Source organism: Zalophus californianus, chromosome 6, assembly GCF_009762305.2.
Source record: "Zalophus californianus isolate mZalCal1 chromosome 6, mZalCal1.pri.v2, whole genome shotgun sequence".
Lineage (NCBI taxonomy): Eukaryota > Metazoa > Chordata > Mammalia > Carnivora > Otariidae > Zalophus > Zalophus californianus.
This window is the reverse complement of record NC_045600.1, coordinates 104797323-104816821: the sequence shown is the minus strand read 5'-3', so window position 1 is coordinate 104816821 and position 19499 is coordinate 104797323. Positions and strand designations below refer to the sequence as shown.

Genomic DNA, 19499 nt, shown 5'->3' with positions numbered 1-19499 from the left:
AGTTGCCACAGGCCCTCCCAAAGGCCAAGAGAACAGAACTGACCAATATTTCAGCATCCTAAAACCCTTCTGGAACTTCTGACTTAATAAATACAAGGAGGGAGAGAGGCTCCTTGACAATAACCAGTCAAAAGGAGAAATGAGATTTTTGAGAGGTATGATAACGACAAGAGAGGAGTTTCAAGAATAGAGAAATAGTAGAGCTTCTAAAAGTCTAGGGCAGACTGAGAAAAGACCTTTCGAAAACAGATGATCATTGGTATGAGATCATTTCAGTCAAATGGTGGCAGAACAAATCTGATGCCAAGATGGTATATGATACTCAGTAGGTAAAAAGAGACTGTAAACAGCAATAGCAAGTAGTGAAGAGAAGGAGAGAAGTCAATAGTTCAAAAGGATAGCAAGGATGAGGAAAATACTTTCCCTCTAACTGTTGCAGAGGGAGTTTAAATAGAAGGGGAAGGAATGAAGATGAAGAAGAGTAGACAAAATTAATGGTATAAAGTCTTTTTTTTATTAACATATATTATTTGTTTCAGGGGTACAGGTCTGTGATTCATCAGTCTTACACAATTCACAGCGCTCACCATAGTACGTACCCTCCCCAGTGTCATGGTATAAAGTCTTAAAGAATCTTCAGAATAAGGAGAGAAAAAGGGGGGCGCCTGGGTGGCTCAGATGGTTAAGCGTCTGCCTTCGGCTCATACTGTCATCCCAGGGTCCTGGGATGGAGCCCCGCATCGGGCTCCCTGCTCCGCGGGGAGTCTGCTTCTCCCCCTGCTCATGCTCTATCTCTTGTGTCTCGAATGAATAAATCTTTAAAAAAAAAAAAAAAAAAGGAGACAAAAAGGGAATAATAGGACATAAAAATACATTTTAAGAAAGAAGAGGGAAGCTGGGAGGGTTTAGGCAGGTATCTTTGATCCTAGTTGCTTAAAAGCATGAAGAATGAATTGGACTAATGAATCTTGAGAATGAGGTTAAGTATTGGGAAATGTGAATGTCACAGGGTGATGAAGGGATTGCTAAGCAGTACTGAGAGCTCAGCTTATGTCAGCTAGCATATACTTGCATCAAAAGCAACTGCGTTTTGTGAATTCTTCCACTTGTCAGACTAGGATCAGGAGTTGAAAAATGTGGGTGGAGATCTTCTGAATGGGAGACTGGCAAGGTGAGTAGTTTCGTTTTTCTGAAAAAACAACTCTATATAACAAGTATATAATGAAATTTCATCACTGGTATTAATATTCTTTAGTTTTGATATATGAAATTGTTCATTTTCAAGATGCAATAGTCAACTAGTATACAGCTCTCCTGTTTTTCATTCTGGTGCTCTTTCCACTATACCACAAATTCTTCCAGAAAGCACATTTGATAAAGTAATGCTACACTCAGTGTGACTGCTTGAAAAGAAAAACCTGTAGCATCTCCTGGAATTCTTATTTAAAAATATCAGCCTTCCCTTTCTTAAAAACACCATAGAAGCCAGGAAGCAATTTTGCCTCAGTAAAAGAATATGGTCGGCCTTAAGGATTCTTACACATTGTTTCCAGGACCCTGGGTTAAAGTACGCCTTGTGGGGGCACCTGGGTGGCTCAGCCGTTAAGCATCTGCCTTCAGCTCAGGTCATGATCCCAGGGTGCTGGGATCAAGCCCCGCATCAGGCTCCCTGCTCAGCAGGAAGCCTGCTTCTCCCTCTCCCACTCCCCCTGCTTGTGTTCCCTCTCTTGCTGTGTCTCTCTCTGTTAAATAAATAAATAAAATCTTAAAAAAAAAAAAAAAAGTAAGCCTTGTGAACTAGGAATGGATTTGGGACCTGTTATTTGGATCTTTTTTTTTTTTAAAGTATACTCCACACCCAACATAGAGCCCAATGTGGGGTTTGAACTCATGACCCTGAGATCAAGACCTGAGCTAAGACCAAGAGTTGAACACTTAACTAATTGAGCCACCAAGGTGCCTCTGTTATTTTGATTTGAAGTGAGGGGGGACAAAATGAAATCAGGTGGAATCAGACCTCTGCATAAGTGCTACATCTCAAAAAAAGCCAAAGAAAACATTCCAAGTTATACTTGGGTCTTAAAAGTCCTAAGGTGGAGCCTAGTCAAGGAGGATCTTTGCAGTGCTGGGTGAATTATGAACAGCCTAAAAAGAGATGGAATCTGCAGGAATTTAAAAATGTCTCCAAGGCAAGGTTTGCACTGAGAGGGAAGAAAGAAGCAACACTGCAGGACAGGTAGGCAAAGAAACCAGGAAGAATTGAGGGCCTGCCCCTACACCTGTTCTCAGCAAGGTGCCTCAGTTCTACAAGGACCTCATGATCCTCCATTTCTCTCAGAGGCCAAGGATTCACAGCTTCTCTCTAAGCTCTAAGGACTTTTCCATTTGAAGATAGTAGTTTGCTGGGCAAAGAGACAGACAGAAGTACAAAGAGTAGGGTGGCAGACAAAAAGCCTAAAAGCTGAAGGATTTTTTTTTCCCTAAAGTATCTGTATATAGTTCTTATTATTAACTTGAGGACTGACTCAGTATACTACACCTTATAGATCTGCAGAGAATGATCTTTGCAGGAAATCTCTGTCACTTGAAGATGAAAAGGAATGTAAACCAACTCTGATCCCAATTCAGACCTTTGCCAACTGATGGTTCAGGTGAAGGCCCTCTGGGAGGGCCAGAAAGCAGAGTACAGTATATAATTGCAGAACAGTTCTCTTTTCCTTGTGATGAATGAAAAAGAGGAGAGGTACTAAGCCCTGAAACACAATATAGTAAATGGGAGAATATATGGTATTAAAAGCAGGAGAACTAAAAATCTTACAGACATAAATAAATGAGAGTGATCTCACTACCTGGTGACAGCAGTATTTATTCTGAGTTTCAGAGAAGGTCTAGAATTTTATAAAGTATTTGATATGGTTTCTACGTTCAAACAACATTACAGTAGCCATTAGATATACATTAACAGAGATCTAGAAATGACAATGACTAAATGTAAGCATTCATTCACTCAAATATCTTTGAGGGCCTACTATAGATGCCAAGTGTTAAGTATTAGATATTCAATGGTGAGCAAAACAGAGTCCCTGAGCTCACAGAATTCTAAAACAGTGGAAGATATAGATATTATTGGAAAAATATAATTATATAAAATTACAAACTGTGATAACTATTGTGAAATAAAATGAAGGATGCATTCAAGATGTGTAACAGGGGAACTTGGTAATAAGCTGCCAGGTAAAACCAGAGAGCTTTTCAGAGGAAATAATTAAAAAAAATTTTTTGTGTGTGCTAACATCCCCTTGGCAAGAAAGGAAACAGGGATCCTGGGATAAAACCATTGTTCTCAGGAGAGTGAAAGGGTTAGCCTCACTTTTCTGCAAAGTTTTCATCGGGTTCACATATATGAAAAGCATCTTGCCCTTGGAGAAAAGTCACCATCATAAAGATGGATAGAATAAATAGGCAGAAAATTGATGTCTTCTATCTTCAATATATTGAGGTAACAGGCCCTGAAGGTTGTTTGGTGTCACAGAGCTGTGGTCTGGACACGTTTGTCATTCCAACAGACTCTGTGGCTGTTTAGACGTTTGGCCATAAGCAGATGACATTTTTAAAATTAGAGAAAGCCACTTGTGATTTCCAGATTGTATACTGAATACACACATCCAGAGTCAACCTCTAGGGTCAACCTCTCTCTCCATTTTCTCTGCATTGGTTTCTAACACAATAGGACTTTTTTTTTTTTTTGGCATTATGGTCTCAGGCACATAATAAAACTTCATCAGCAATGTTATTCTGAATGCTGAAGCTTTACTATATTGCTGCTTAACAAGGAGAAAGCCAAAAACACAGAATTCTTAACCTGTACAACCTCAATACCTACTGCATGGTAGACTTTAAATAAATACTGAATCACAAAACATTCAGAGGAACAGACTTTGATTAGAATGACCATAATGAAATGCCTGAATTTCCACGGGCAAACTGACAAGATAGCTTATGATAATTAGAGATAATGAGCTGTGCTCCTCTGGGCCTCTAAACTCCAGAGTGGGGACGCTTTGGAAGTCTGGTTACTGATGTAGAGACCTGATGGGACCCTGAGGCCCAGCCTCTCTAAACCACACATACTTTAACAAGAACTTGGATTCTTTATAAAAAGAATGTATGTGCTGAAATCAAATTGCCACAGATGGTACCAAGGGATCAGAAATACCTGGTTAAGTCCCTTTACACCCCTACTTTTTCAGGTTTATGAACTTCCAAAATAGAAGAGATTTTGTTCTCAGGGGCAAATGGAACATACAAGAAGTCTGGATGGTAGCCTCGGGCAGAAGCACCCTACAGTGAGCCAACTGCTTAGTGGATGCCTGAAAACAAGACCATGTAAACATTTCCCTGTTGCCTAGGCCTATAAAATCTGTACTAAGTGACAGATGCATGAAGTGGCGTGGGTGGCTGGGCAATGAGGTAACCAGTGGGAAGGAGCTGACTGCACCTCCAGGTGTTAAAAAAGGCAAGAGCTGCATATTCAATGAGCCAACACTAAGTCAATTTAAGAGTGACTGTTTTCCATTTCCTTGACTCCCACAGCTGTCCTTTCATTACTTTTTTCTCTTCAAGCCTGACCCAAAAGTTCATTTACATTCAAATTCTCCCACATAAAATGATCAAGAGGAGTATGGAGAGTATAGACACAGTTTGAATTACTTGGCTAGCACCTATCAAGTGACTGCTTAAACACCAGGGCCAACACTGTTGACTGATATGAAGGGGAGATAATTAATTTTAAAAAAGTGGCAATCTCGAGAAGCTGGATGATTTTACCAAGAAGTTTGCTGCGATCCTCTGGACAGGTATCACAAGCAGACTATGGCACTTGAGACTCCTAATAAATACTTGGTGTTATTTACAATGATAAGCCCATGTTGGCAGAAGCAGGTTGAGAAGGGATAGGAAAGTCACACATAGCACTTACCATCTTCTGTTTCCTGCCATACGATGCCCTCAAGGTTGACGCTTGTCCCAGGTTCACAGGGGCCCAGGCACTCAGGCTCTGTAGCTAGAGCCACATCACATGTGTTGACCCCAACTGATCGGGTACGAACCATAATTTGCTCACAGGGGGATGAGATGTCATTACTGACCACTGGTACCAAAAGGTGCAGTGGCAGCACCGCTGGTGTAGAGACAGGGGACTCCATCTGTGAGGGAAGAAAAGTAGTAGCTGAGTTGCAGAGAGAACATTTAGAGGAAATACCTTCTCTATAATCTAGTCCTACATTCTTTCCTGCCAGTGTGGAAGGCTCATAAGACTTTGGTCCTTCCTTTCAAGTTCCAGCTTACGATACCACTACAAATCTAGTGGTTTATATGAGTGCACCCTGTGGTAGGAGAAGCTCCATTTCTTATTAATGATCTTCCTGATAAACTGTGCTTAGCTAAAAGTGTATTAAAAAATCCTGTCTCATTTAAAAATCTCTAGTGATAGAGAACCAGGTCCAGATTTCAACAGTATTAGAGCACACAGATTGATGAGAAAGAAAAGGCTTTTGAGGCATGTTCTACTGCCACTACTGTTTCCCACCAATCTATCATCTGACAAGTAATACATTAATCAGGTATAAAATCCAAGAATATGGGTAGGGATAAAGAAGGGGAGAAAATATGCAGATCCTAGATATGTCACTTCTAGAAGACTAGAGCTTTAATTCATCTTTAGCTAGAAGGGCATCTACTTAAAAGTGATGGGAGGGCTAGGATGGGGGTCGAACCCTCAGAGATTATAACAGCAACTGGTTACTGAGAATGGCATTTTGGAGCATGAATCCAACATCAAATTAACTTTAAGGAACAGCAGGTGCTGTTACTATCCAGAAGCTAATTCATGGCAGACTGCAGATGAAGTTGATCACGCACACACAGAAATAGGTGAATACAAGAACCAGCAATCTACCTCTAAAACTAGAAACTCTCGTAAGAATGCAATTACTTAGAAACCAAAAATTCAACATATCCAGAATTAAAAGTTGTAATAAAGAGGGTAATAACCCCTTAACTCTTTAAATCCTAGCATTTATCAGACTGATGAAAGTACTGAGTCTATAGTGCCCAAATCCTAACTGAACACAGTGTCCTGCATATGCAAAAGCACTGAATTCACACACTAACCTTCCCTGAAGATTAGGTGATACCAATCAACAGACCTAGAAAATGAGAGTCAAGGATTGTGACTTTCTTCCCCTTGTGAAAGACTTTTTAAAAAGATTTATTTATTTTGAGAGAGAGAGAGAAAGCACAAGTGAGTGGGGGAGGGGCAGAGGGAAAAACTCTCAAGTAGACTCCCCACTGCTGAGCCCAGAGCCCTATGTGGGGCTCTGATACAGGGCTCCATCCCATAACCCCGAGATCATGACCTAAGCCAAAATCAAGAGTCAGACACTCAACCGGGTGAGTCACCCAGGTGCCCCACAAAAGATTTTTCAGTCCACTTTGAATGTACTCCTTCAATGGCCCTACATCCAGAGAGCCACATATGCACCCATAATCCAAGCTGCCGGACAGTTCTGCAACAGAACTCTTGGTTTTACTGAATGACCACTGCTCAACCTGTAATCCACCTCCCTCCTCCTAACACATATATATTGTCTCTCTCCCTCTCTCTCTCTCTCTCTCTCTCTCTCTCACACACACACACACACACACACACACACACACACCCTACCTCTTTCCTGGCCTGAGATACTCCTCTAGAAGCTGAGATCTGGGTATTGCCTCTATCACAGTTAGCTCTCAATTCTGCTATTTGTGAATCATCACTGTCAGAGACCACTGAATGCTAGAACACGGATTCTGATGAATTCTGGTCCCTGAGAGCTGCCAAAACATTATCCTTATCTGCTTGTTGTCATGCACCCACCTTCCCCTGCCCCCCTCAACCCCGTACTCCCCTAACTCCACCTCTTTTATAAAATGAAAGACAAAGCCCATATAATGAATTTTCTTCATTATGGTCAATGCCAAAAGGCATCTTTGCCTTCTTTTTGCACTTCTGAAAATCAGGCAATGATCATTTTATTTGGCAACCTTCTTGGGATGTGGTAGATCCCTGAAAGACCTGTAAGATTTCTATGCACAGATTTGAAGGCAAAAACACAGAAAAAGTAAGCTCAATTCTCTACTACTGCTGTGTATGGCTGGAATCTGGGTCTAACCATCAAGCCCTTTCACGAATGCTTCAAGAAGGTAGCTCATAACTCTGGGAAGAAAGTTTCCTGGAGATTTTACTCACGAAAATTACTAAAAAGAGAAAATTAGAGACAGAGTACACAGATCATCTTTACTCTTGGCCTCACCTCTGTTTTTCTATTTTTTCTCCTGGGGAAGAACTGAGACAAAAACAATTTCACAATCAGTATGTGTATTTCCTTTGCTTAGAGTTTGTTGTCTTTTCTATACCGTTCTTCTACTAGCAAGAGAAATTCCTGCAACGTCTGCTTTCTTGGACACAGATTAACCTGAATCTTTTAGGTCACTCCTTTGAACTTTCTGTCTCGCTTGAGCATGCCCTATTGCTAACTTGTTCCATCGCTGAGGCAGCAATCCTAAACAAAGGAGGTAAGTCCCCAGGGAGTCACCTACACACACACACACACACACACACACACACACACACACACACACACACACACACACACACACTCTCTCTCTCTCTCTCTCTCTCTCTCTCTCTCTCTCTCTCTCTCTCTCAGCCATCGAAGGTAGCTGTTTTCTAGAAGACGTTTCATTTCCTGCTAGGTTATTCAGTGCCTGGGAGGCCAAGAAGGGAATGAAGCTACTAACACTGTAAATAAAACCAAGCCCCCAGTTCTGTACCAACAGATCCAGAAAACATCTAAGATGTAAGTAGGAGACACCCTTGTTGCATTCAGTTTGCCAAATTAAACTCTGCTACAGAATACATGCAGAAGGAACTTAGCAGAAGTGATTAGTTAGAAAAATAGAATATACAAAGAGCTGATCAACATGTATATGCACCAAACTACTCTTACTGATCAGAGGTACTAAGCAGAATTCAGGATCTCTCTTTGTGTGAGGATGACTTTATTTAGTCAGTTAATTAAAAGAGATTTTAGGGGGTGAGAAGTAAAGAAATCCACCTATGGGTTTGGAACTATTCAGTTTCCTACTTTGCAAAAGAAATCTGAGGAGAAATCACAGAGCAGAATAATGTTTAATTACAGCTCTAGCTCTGTTAATTACCGTTTGGTCACATCTATAATCTACATTAAGCCACAGTGCATAATAAGCAGCTCTGTGATATTCATCTAATAACCTAGCTGGCTTTATGGGATTTCATAGTCTACTATTCACTGGAACAAACAGAGCTTCATTTACCACTCTCCAGGAGAGGATAAAAATTAGAAAAGGACTTATTTTGCTACCTTTCCCATATACCTAGGATACAAGAGCAGGAATTGTCAGGAGACTGGACCCAGCATGGAAAATTGAGTAACAGGAATATAAAAAGTTAAGGTCATTAAATACCTTAATTAGCTACAACAATAAAAGCCAGGCCAATTCTTGGTCTCTGAAATGCTAAAGTGCTACAGGGGGACTGGGGTGGGAGGGTGGGGGACACAAGGGCGGGGACGGCACTCCTGGGACTCACTGAATGGGAAGATAAACAGCAAAACAAAAGAAAAACTTGAAAAGAGACAGAGAATTTAAAGATGGAAATATCTTAAGTTTCCCAACAGTTCATGTCCTTTATCTTTTAATGATATTTCTTTTCAATTCACCTTTAGATCTTAGTCTTCATAGCACCTATTAGAGATCTAAGTGCTGATAGGCAGGTGACGCAGAAATGAGGACTGGAGAGAAGAAAGGCCAGAGCCATTAATCTCCCCTCAAGAAGTAATTATACACTGACTTCAGCTGCCTCCCACACATGAGAGGAACTGATGAAAGAAAAATTTCAAGGCTGCAACATAATTTGGGGGGTAGAAAATGCAGCAAAGAAATATTTGGGACAGATCTTTTCCCCCTCCCCCTTCACAGACATGAGTCTGATACCTTCACCTTCACAGTCAAAAGGCAGAGAGGAAGATGGTTCTACTGACACCTCAGTAACTCTAAGAAACTCCCTTTATCCAAGAATGAAAGATAATTGGAGATAATGGTTAGATAAATGTTCAGATTTATTCAGAATTATTGGATAAGATTATATAGGAAGTAGAATGTCATCAAATATACTAAATACTGTATTAATAACATGTTCTCTTTCTTTGATAATTCCAAAGGTCCTTCAAGATTTTATACAGTGACTCAGCAACAGCAATACTAACAATAATATAGATTCCTGATTCATGGATAAACATGTAAGTACTCCCCTATAAAACTTGACTGGTTCACAGAATTTTTATTGTGGTTTTGTTTCTGAGAGAGACAGCAAATGTGGGGGAGGGGGAGAGGGAGAGAGAGAGAATCTTGAGCAGGCTCCACACCCAGTGTGGAACCCAATGTGGGGCTCAATCTCATGACCCTGAGATCATGACCAAGTGGAAATCAAGAGTCCAATGCTTAACCAACTGAGCCACCCAGGCGCCCCTAGGGTGGGTTATTAAAAAGAACTAGTATTTATTTAAAATTCCATTTATCAATTGTATTTTTTTTAGATAGAGTGAGAGTATGGGGGGAGGGGCAGAGGGAGAGAATCTGAAGCTGACTGCCTGCCGAGCAGGAAGCCTGATGGCGGATTGGGGGGGTGCTGAATCCCATGACTGCAAGATCATGACCCGAGATGAAATCAAGACTCAGATGCTCAACTGCTGAGCCACCCAAACATCCCCCATTTATCATTATGTTATTTGTCTCTCAAATTAAAATACAGAGAAAAAAAATCCTCAGTTATTTGAACTGCCTCCTGTTGACTGAGATTTTGAGATAAATTAAGTAAGTTTACTGCATTTTTTTTTAATAATTAAAGATTATCTTTGCTTATCCTGGGAGATCAGTAATTGCTTATTTGCAAGATCCTGGCAGGTAGAAATCACAGAGTAACTGAGGATGGAAGGAGAAATCTGAATTCCTCCTTTCCACAAAGCTCTTGACAGAATACAACAGAATATTCCAAGTAAATCACAAAACAACACAACATTTAAGTTATTAGTGAAGGAGGAAATCACCTCCTTTTCAAACACTCTTTGACCCTGACTATTGAAAGGAAGGTAGGAAGGAAGAAGGAAAAAGAAAGCATAGGCTGCGGGTCTGCTGAGCTTCCAGATTTCACTTAAGCTTGCTTTGAAAAAGAATTTGATTGTAACTCTGGTTAATTTCCAAGACATCTTGTAGCAGAAGGCAAGGAGGAAAAAGTGAAAAAGAAAGACATGGTGGCTGGCACCATAACCAGCCATCAAAGAGTTCTTTGAAGCTACATATTCTGTTATTCACAGACAACTTACTTTAGCACTCAATTTTAACCAATCAGCCTGGCCAAAAGGTCAGCAGTGAAGGTTGCTCCAGTTTGTACTAGAAAATGCAAGTGCAAGTGAACATACAATTTGAAGACTACAATACCAGCTATAGGGAGGTCTCCTACAATGATCCCTATAGAATCTCAGGCTCAAACCTAAAAGAACTCTTCTGGTAAAGAGGAGATAACAGATCAAATGATCCTAAAATTCAAGACTGTCTAACTTCCAAGTGTGTGGGAATGGGTATATTATGCTGGAAATTTAACAAAGGAAGAAAAATCTCACAAATGAAATCAATGCATAACACACAAATTACACGGCAGTGTCCATTAGTGGCAAAGGTTTTTTGAGAGAAGCATCTATTCTGCTCTTCTAAATCTTCTCAATCCATAATCTTCTGCCTGCTTGAAATTCACATTTTCCTCCAACAAAGCTATTAACTTTGCAGCTGATGAGTGATGATAGGAACCTAAGTACTACCTCTGAAACTATTTTTTTTTCCACAGAAGGTTGATGATCCCTCCCATTCCTGTATTGTTCCAAGGGAAGCACTAGAATTAGCTTTTCAAGAATAAAGAATGAGAAAAATTCATTCTTTGGCTGCAACTACTTCCTCTCCTACACACAATTCTTACTTCCTTTCACATACTCATTTCCTAAAAAGTCAGGGCTGGAGCTTGTCATCTCTACTCCATTCTCTAACCCATAGGATATAAAAACAAACAAGAAAATAAACAAAAAACAAGGGGCGCCTGGGTGGCTCAGAAGGTTGAGTGTCTGCCTTCAGCTCAGGTCATGATGTCTGGGTCTTGGGATCGAGCCCCACGTTAGGGTCCCTGCTCAACAGAGTCTGCTTCTCCCTCTCCTGCTGCCTCTCACCTCTGCTCGAGCTCTGTCTCAAATGAATACATAAAATTTTAAACAAAACAAAACAACAACAAAATAACCCACAAAGGTGAATACAACAGAAAGCTAAAGTCTTTTTTCTGAATCATTCAGAATCACAGATGTCAGTAAAAAGTCTTAATTTAACCTGTATCATGGATGGACCAAATTGTACTAAAGAACCCAATCATCATTCATATTGATGCTCCTATGAGAAAACACGAAAATTCTAAATTGAGACACCACAAACCACATCTTGTTCTGTAGTAGCTTGGGAAGGAGAAATGGGAATGATTCTCCCTGCTTCAAGCCAGCTGTTTTTAAACATTTTGGTCTTGGGAAACCTTTATGGTCTTAAAAACAGAGAACTTTACAGAGCTTTTATTTACGCAGGCTTTATCAACTAGTATTTACTGTATCAGAAATTAAAAGTGAAAGACTCCAACATGTACTAATTAACTTATTTAAAACAGCTAATGATTTTGAGGGGCTCCTGGGTGGCTCAGTGGGAAGTCAGCTTGGGATTCTTTTTCCCTCCCCCTCTGCTCCTCCCCCTGCTTGTGCACTCTCTCTAATAAATAGATAAATAAATAAATAAAATCTTAAAAAAATAAAACTAATGATTTTGAAATGACAAAATTAGAGACACAAAGAACAGATTATTCAGGAGGAAGGGTTGGTGGGAGGTAGAAGAGTTGAGTGTGGTTAGAAAGGCAACACAAGGGATCCTTAGAATAATGGAGATGTTTGGTATTTTAAATGTGTAGCAAATAACACAAGCCTACACATGTGATCAAACTGCACAGAATTAAATACACACACATACACACACACAGACAAAAACATACACAAGTGAACACAAGCAAAATGGGGGAAATCTTAACAAGATAGGTGGATTGCATTGTCAATATCCCCTTTGTGATACTGTACTATATACCTCTGCAAGGTGTTACCATTAGGGGAAACTAGGTAAAGGGTACATGAGATCTCTCTGAATTATTTATTACAACTATTAATTATCTCAAAATAAAAAGATTAACAAAAAATTGAAGACCCTCAAAGAGCTCTGATGTGGAATAGATCTATTAATATTCACCATACTAGAATTTAAAAAGCAAAAATTTGACATGCATTAACTTGTTTAAAATGACATTTAAAAACATTATGTACAACTATATGTAACATTTTAAATAAAAATAGCTATAATTTTTCAAAAGAAAGGGAAAAAAGAGCAGTGGCATTGATTTACATTTTGCAAATCTCTTCAATGGTTGGTTTAATAGAAGACTGCTAGATTCTCATGTCTGTTTCTGCATTCAATCTGTAGGTGAAATGTGTTGAACTATAAAGAAAACTGGCCTCACAAAGATTTTATATATGTATCCTCTTCAGATAATTGTGGTTATTCTTTGATATGACACCAAAACTGAACAAAAGATAGTTCTTAAAGGTTAGTGGCAATGTGGAATCTGAAACTGTATCAATGAACTTTTTCTACTCTGTTACATTACAATCCATTGGTCTGTCTAGTACTTTGAATGCTTCTTCTACCCATGCATGATTTTTAACATCATATATTAGTCATCTGGAAAATACTAGTTCACTAACTTATACAGCTCTTTCATATACCGACACATTCCATTAATACAAAAAAGTCATATTCGCTGATACTGCCTCTGAGCTCATCAGAAAATCCTTTACATATTGGTAGGCTATCAAACTTATGTGGGGGGGGGCAAATACAAATTTTCCAAAATTACAACGTTTGCTTGAAAGCTCATATTTTATCATTGATAACAGTGTGGACTGTTTTCCTTGGAGTAACAGGCTCATTTCATTTATTTTTAAGAAAATGTCTGCCAAATACCCAACTCTGAATACCTTATACTTTCAGTTGTTCTTTCAAGTAAAAATGATATTGCATAAAAAAAACTGGCTAGGTCAGCTTGCAACTCAATTACAAAAGTGCTTTACCTAGAGAAAAGTATCCTCCTTTGGAATGCAGCAGCAGTACTTTATGTGTGCTTCCCCTTTTGTCACACAGAATATAAAATGACATGTACTCAAAAGGTTTAATATATATAAAGATATTTTATATATACATATTTAATATATATAAAGATATTTTTTTAAAAAGATTTTATTTATTTGACAGAGAGAGAGACAGCAAGAGAGAGAACACAAGCAGGCTTCCCACGGAGCAGGGAGCCCGAGGCGGGGCTCGATCCCAGGACCCTGGGACCATGACCTGAGCCGAAGGCAGACGCTTAATGACTGAGCCACCCAGGTGCCCCTAAAGATATTTTAAAGATAAACTGGCTTTTAAAGACATTTTTAAAAAACTTTTGACCTCCCTCACTCATTTCTCCCACCCCTACTCCTTGCTTCTGGCAATTGTTAATCTGTTGTTCTGTTTTGAGCTTTTTTAAAAAGATTCCACATATAAGAGAGATCATGTGGTGTTTGTCTTTCTCTGACTTATTTCACTTAGCACAATGCCCTTAAGGTCCATCCATGTTGTTGCAAATGGCAAGAATTCGCCCCACTTTTTTTTAATGGCTGATTTTTTGTTTTTTATTTAAGTATAGTTGGTATAGGAAAATGGCAAGAGTTAATTCTTTTTCGTGGCCAAATAATATTCCATTGTATATATACATCACGTCTTCTTTATCCATTCCCCCACTGACGGACTCTTAGGTTGTTTCCATATCTTGGCCCACTGTAAATAATGCTGCAATAAACATGGGGGTACTTATATCTTTCAGTGATTTTGTTTTCTTCAGATAAATACCTAAGAACTGAAACTGCTGGATCACACTGTAGTTCTATTTTTTATCTTTTTGAAGAACCTCCATGTTTTTCATAGTGGCTGCACCAATTTACTTTCCCACCAACAGTGAACTTTTTTCCACTTCCCAACCAGTATCTGTTATTTCTTGTTGTTTTGGTAATAGCCATTCTAACAGGTGTGAAGTGATACCTCATTTTGATTTGTATTTCCCTAATGATTAATGATTTTGAACATCTTTTTATATACCTGTTGCCCACCTGTATGTCTTCTTTGGAAAAATGTCTATTTAGATCTGCCCAGTTTTTAAATGAATTTTTTCTTTTTTTTTCTGCTGTTGAGTTGTATGAATTCTTATATTTTGGATATTAGCCTCTTATCAGATATATATGCTTTGCAAATATTTTCTCCCATTCAGCAGGTTGTCTTTCATTTTGTTGATGGTTTCCTTTGCTGTGTAGAAGCTTTTTATTTTAATGTAGTTCTACTTGTTTATTTTTCCTTTTGTTGCTTTTGCTCTTGGTGTCAGATTCAAAAAGTCAAGGCCAAGCCTATGTCAAGGAGCTTACTGCCTATGTTGTCATCTAGGAATTTTATGGTTTCAGGTTTAACATTCAAGTCTTAAATCCATTTGGGGTTGATTTTTGTGTATGTTGTAAGATGGTGTTCAAGTTTCATTCTTTTACATGTGGCTGTCCAATCTTCCCCACACCATTTATTGAAGAGACTGTTCTTTCCCCATTGTATGTTCTTGGCTCCTTTGTCATAAATTAATTGACCATATATGCTTGGGTTTATTTCTGGGCTCTCTAGTCTATTCCAATGATCTATTGTTTCTATGCCAATACCATTCTGTTTTAATTACTACAGCTTTTTAATGGAGTTTAAAATCAGGGAGCATGATGCCTCCAGCTTTGTTCTTCTTTCTCAAGATTGCTTTGGCTATTTGGGGTCTCTTCTGGTTCCACACAAATTTTAGGAGTGTTTGTTCTAGTTCCATGAGAAATGCCAGTAGAATTTTGATTGTGATTACACTGAATTTGTAGACTGCTTTAGGTAGTATGGACACTTTAATGATACTAAGTCTTCCAAACCATGAGCATGGAATATTTTTCCATTTATTTGTGTTGTCTTTAATTTTTTTTCATTAATATCTTGTAGTTTTCAATATATATGTCTCTCACCTCCTTGATTAAATTTAGTCCTAGCTATTTTATGCTTTCTGATGCAACTGTAAATGGGATTGTTTTCTTAAATTTCTCTAATATTTTGTTATTAGTATACAGAAATGCAACAGACTTTTGTATGGATTTTGTATCCTGCAACTTTACTGAATTCATTTATTAGTTCCAACAGTTTTTTAAAAATATTTTATCTATTTATTTGAGAGAGAGAGTGCACACAAGTGGGGGCAGAGGGAGAGGAAAAAGCAGACACTGAACACAGAGCCTGACGTGGCCCGATCTCAGGACCCTGAGATCACAACTTGAGCTAAAACCAAGGGTCAACCACTTAACCAGCTGCGCCACCCAGGCGCCCCATTCCAACAGTTTTTTAATGGAGTCTTTAGGGTTTTCTATGTATAGTATGTCATTTGCAAATACTGACAGTTTTTTTTTACTTCCTCCTTTCCAATTTGGATGTCTTTTATTTCTTTTTCTTATAGAATTGCTCTAGCTAGGACTTCCAATACTATGTTGAATAAAAGAGGCAAGAGTAGGCATCCCTGTCTTGTGCCTGATCTTAGGAGAAAGGCTTTCAGCTTTTCACCACTGAATATGATATTACCTAAGGACTTGGCATATATGGCCTTTATTATGTTGAGGGATGTTCCCTCTCTACCCACTTTATTGAGAGTTTTTATCATAAAGGATATTGAATTTTGTCATATACTTTTCCTGCATCTATTGAGATGATCATATAATTTTTGCCCTTCTTTTTGTTAATGTGTTGTATAACACTGACTGATTTGTGGGTTTTTTTTTTTAAAGATTTTATTTATTTATTCAAGAGAGAGAGAGAGAGTGCCCACAAGCAGGAGGAGTGGAAGGGAGAGGGAGAAGCAGGCTCCCCGCTGAGCAAGGAGCCTGATGCAGGACTCAATCCCAGGACCCTGGGATCATGACCTGAGCTGAAGGCAGTTGCTTAACCAACTGAGCCACCCAGGCGCCCCTGATTTGATATTGAAATATCTGTGCATCCCTGGAATAAATCCCACTTGATCATGGCCTATGATACTTCTGAATTGTTGAATTCAGTTTGCTAGTATTTTGTTGAGGATTTTTGTACTTGTGTTTATCAGGGATAATGGCCCATAATTTTCTTTTCTTGTGGTGTCCTTGTCAGCTTTGCATCAAGGTAATGCTGGCCTCATAAAATTAGTTCGAAAGAGTTCCCTCCTCTTCTAAAAATAATAAAGGTAGTAGATTAATCATATGTAAAGCTAGTATAAAGGCTAAAAGACAAAAGTAGGATCATTACTGTGATTACAATAATTAGTTAAGGGATACCAAAGATAAAAAGATGTAAAATGTGACATCAACAACAAAACCTGGGGAGGGGAAGAGTAAAAATATTAAGCTTTGGAATGGGATCAACTTAAAACAGACTGTTACAGGGGTGCCTGGGTGGCTCAGTGGTAGGGCTACTATGTTCAGCTTGGGTCATGATCCTGGGGTACTGGGATCAAGCCCTGCATCAGGCTCCCTGCTCAGCAGGGAATCTGCTTCTCCCTCTCCCACTCCCCGTTTGTGCGCTGTCAAATAAATAAAATCTTTAAAAAAAAAAAAACAGACTATGGGGTGCCTGGGTGGCTCAGTCGGTTGGGCGTCTGCCTTTGGCTCAGGTTGTGGTCCTGGAATCCTGGGATTGAGCCCTGCGTCGGGCTCCCTGCTCAGTGGGGAGCCTGCTTCTCCCTCTCCCTCTGCTCCTTCTCTCTCTTGCTCACTATCTCCCTCAAATAAATAAATAAAATCTTTAAAAAAAAAAAAGACTGTTATAGATATAGGTTGTTATATATGTAGGCTTCATGAGACCTCAAAACAAAACCTACAGTAAATACACAAAAGCGAAAGAAAAAGCAATGTAAGTATACCACTAAAGAAAGTCATCAAACCACAAAGGAAGAGAGTAAGAGAAAAGAAAGGAACAGAGAGGAACTACAGTAACAGCCAAAACAAATAACAAATGGCAATAAGTACCTATTGATAATTATTTTAAATTATTTTTATTTTTTAATTGAAGTATAGCTGACACACAATGGTATGAATCTGAAGTATCAATAATTACTTTAAATGTAAGTAGACTAGGGGCGCCTGGGTGGCTCAGTCATTAAGCGTCTGCCTTCGGCTCTGATCATGATTCCAGGGTCCTGGGATCGAGCCCCGCATCGGGCTCCCTGCTCCGTGGGAAGCCTGCTTCTCCCTCTTCTACTCCCCCTGCTTGTGTTCCCTCTCTCGCTGTCTCTCTCTCTGTCAAATAAATTTATTTGACACAAGCGGCGGGAGTGGGAGAGGGAGAGGGAGAAGCAGGCCTCCCGCCGAGCAGGGAGCCCGATGAGGGGCTTGATCCCAGGACCCTGGGATCATGACCTGAGCCGAAGGCAGACGCTTAATGACTGAGCCACCCAGGCGCCCCTAAATAAAATCTTTAAAAAAATGTAAGTAGACTAAATTTTCCAATCAAAAGACATACAGAAGCATTCAGAATGAAAAAATAAGACCCATCTATATGCTATCTACAAGAGACTCATTTTAAATGTAAGAACACACAGAGACTGAAAGTGAAGGGTTGGAAAAGATATTCTATGTAAATGGAAATCAAATGAAAGCTGGAGTAGCTATACTCATACCAGACAAAAGTCTTTTTTTTTTCCTTAAATAAACTCTATGCCCAACATGGGGCTCGAATATACAATCCCGAGATCAAGAGTCACAGCGCCCCCAGACAAAACAGACTTTAAAACAAAGAGACAAAGATGGGCATTACATGATAAACAGGTCAATCCAACAAGAGGGTATAATATTTGTAAATATTTATGCCAACAGAGGAGCACCTAACTATATAAAGCAAATATTAACAGACCTAAAGGGAGAAATAGCAAGACAGTAACAGGAGTTTACTACCCCATTTACATCAGTGGACAGATCATTCCAACAGAAAATAAGGAAATATCAACCTTAAATAACACTTTAGACCAGATGGAGTTAACAGATATACACAGAACAATCCAACCAAAAGCAACAGAATACACATTTTTTTCACGTGCATATGGAACCTTTTCCAGGAGAGATCAAATGTTAGACCACAAAACAAGTCTTAATAAATTTAAGAGGACTGAAATCATATCAAACATCTTTCCAACCACAATGGCATGAAACTAGAAACCAACTACAATAAGAAAACTGGAAAATTCACAAATGTGTGCAGATTAAACAACATGAACAACCAATGGGCTAAAGAAAAAAAATGAAAAGAGAAATAAAGAATACCTTGAGACAAATGAAAATGTAAATATACCAAAATTTGTGGGATTCAGCAAAAGCATTTTTAAGAGGGAAGTTCATAGTAATAAAAACACCTACCTTAAGAAATAAAAGTCTTTTTATTTATTTTTTTTAAAGATTTATTTATTTGACAGAGAGAGACCCAGCGAGAGAGGGAACACAAGCAGGGGGAGAGGGAGAAGCAGGCTTCCCGCGGAGCAGGGAGCCCCATGCAGGGCTCAATCCCAGGACACTGAGATCATGACCTGAGCTGAAGGCAGACGCTTAATGACTGAGCCACCCAGGCGCCCCAAGAAATAAAAGTCTTAAATAAACTTAACAGGAACTAGAAACCAGAAGGAATTAGAAAAAGGGAAAATGAAGTACAAAGTTAGTAGAGGAAGGAAAAAACATTAGACCAGAAATAAATGAAATAAAGACTAAAAAAGACCCATGAAATAGAGGTAGGTCTTTGAAAAGATAAAATTGACATGACTTTAGCTAGATTCACAAGAGAGACACACAGAGACAGAGAGACAAAGAGAGGGACAGAATTCAAATACAATCAGAAATAAAAGAGGACATATTACAACTGACATCACAGAAATACAAAAGGTCATAAGAGACTTCTAAGACTAATTATATGCCAACAAACTGAACAACCTAGAAGAAATGGATAAATTCTTAGGAACACACAATTTATCAAGACTGAATCATGATGAAGTAAAAAGTGTGAACAGACCAATTACTAGTTAGGAGATTGAATCAGTAATCAAAAACCTCCCAATGAAAAGCCCAGGACCATATACCTTCACGGGTGAATGTTTGGTAGCAAACATTCAAAGAAGATTAATACTAACCGTCAAA

At 39.0% G+C, this 19499-nt stretch overlaps 1 protein-coding gene across 2 annotated transcripts in view; it reads right to left on the bottom strand.

Annotated features, from left to right (window-relative positions):
• The window catches only part of ZNF609 (zinc finger protein 609), a 210677-nt gene that overhangs the window by 47644 nt on the left and 143534 nt on the right, over window positions 1–19499 (bottom strand). For both annotated transcript variants that reach the window (XM_027569695.1, XM_027569696.1), the window contains exon 3: window positions 4979–5204. In XM_027569695.1, the coding sequence (XP_027425496.1) occupies window positions 4979–5204 (226 nt within the window). The remainder of the gene's footprint in view (window positions 1–4978; window positions 5205–19499) is intronic.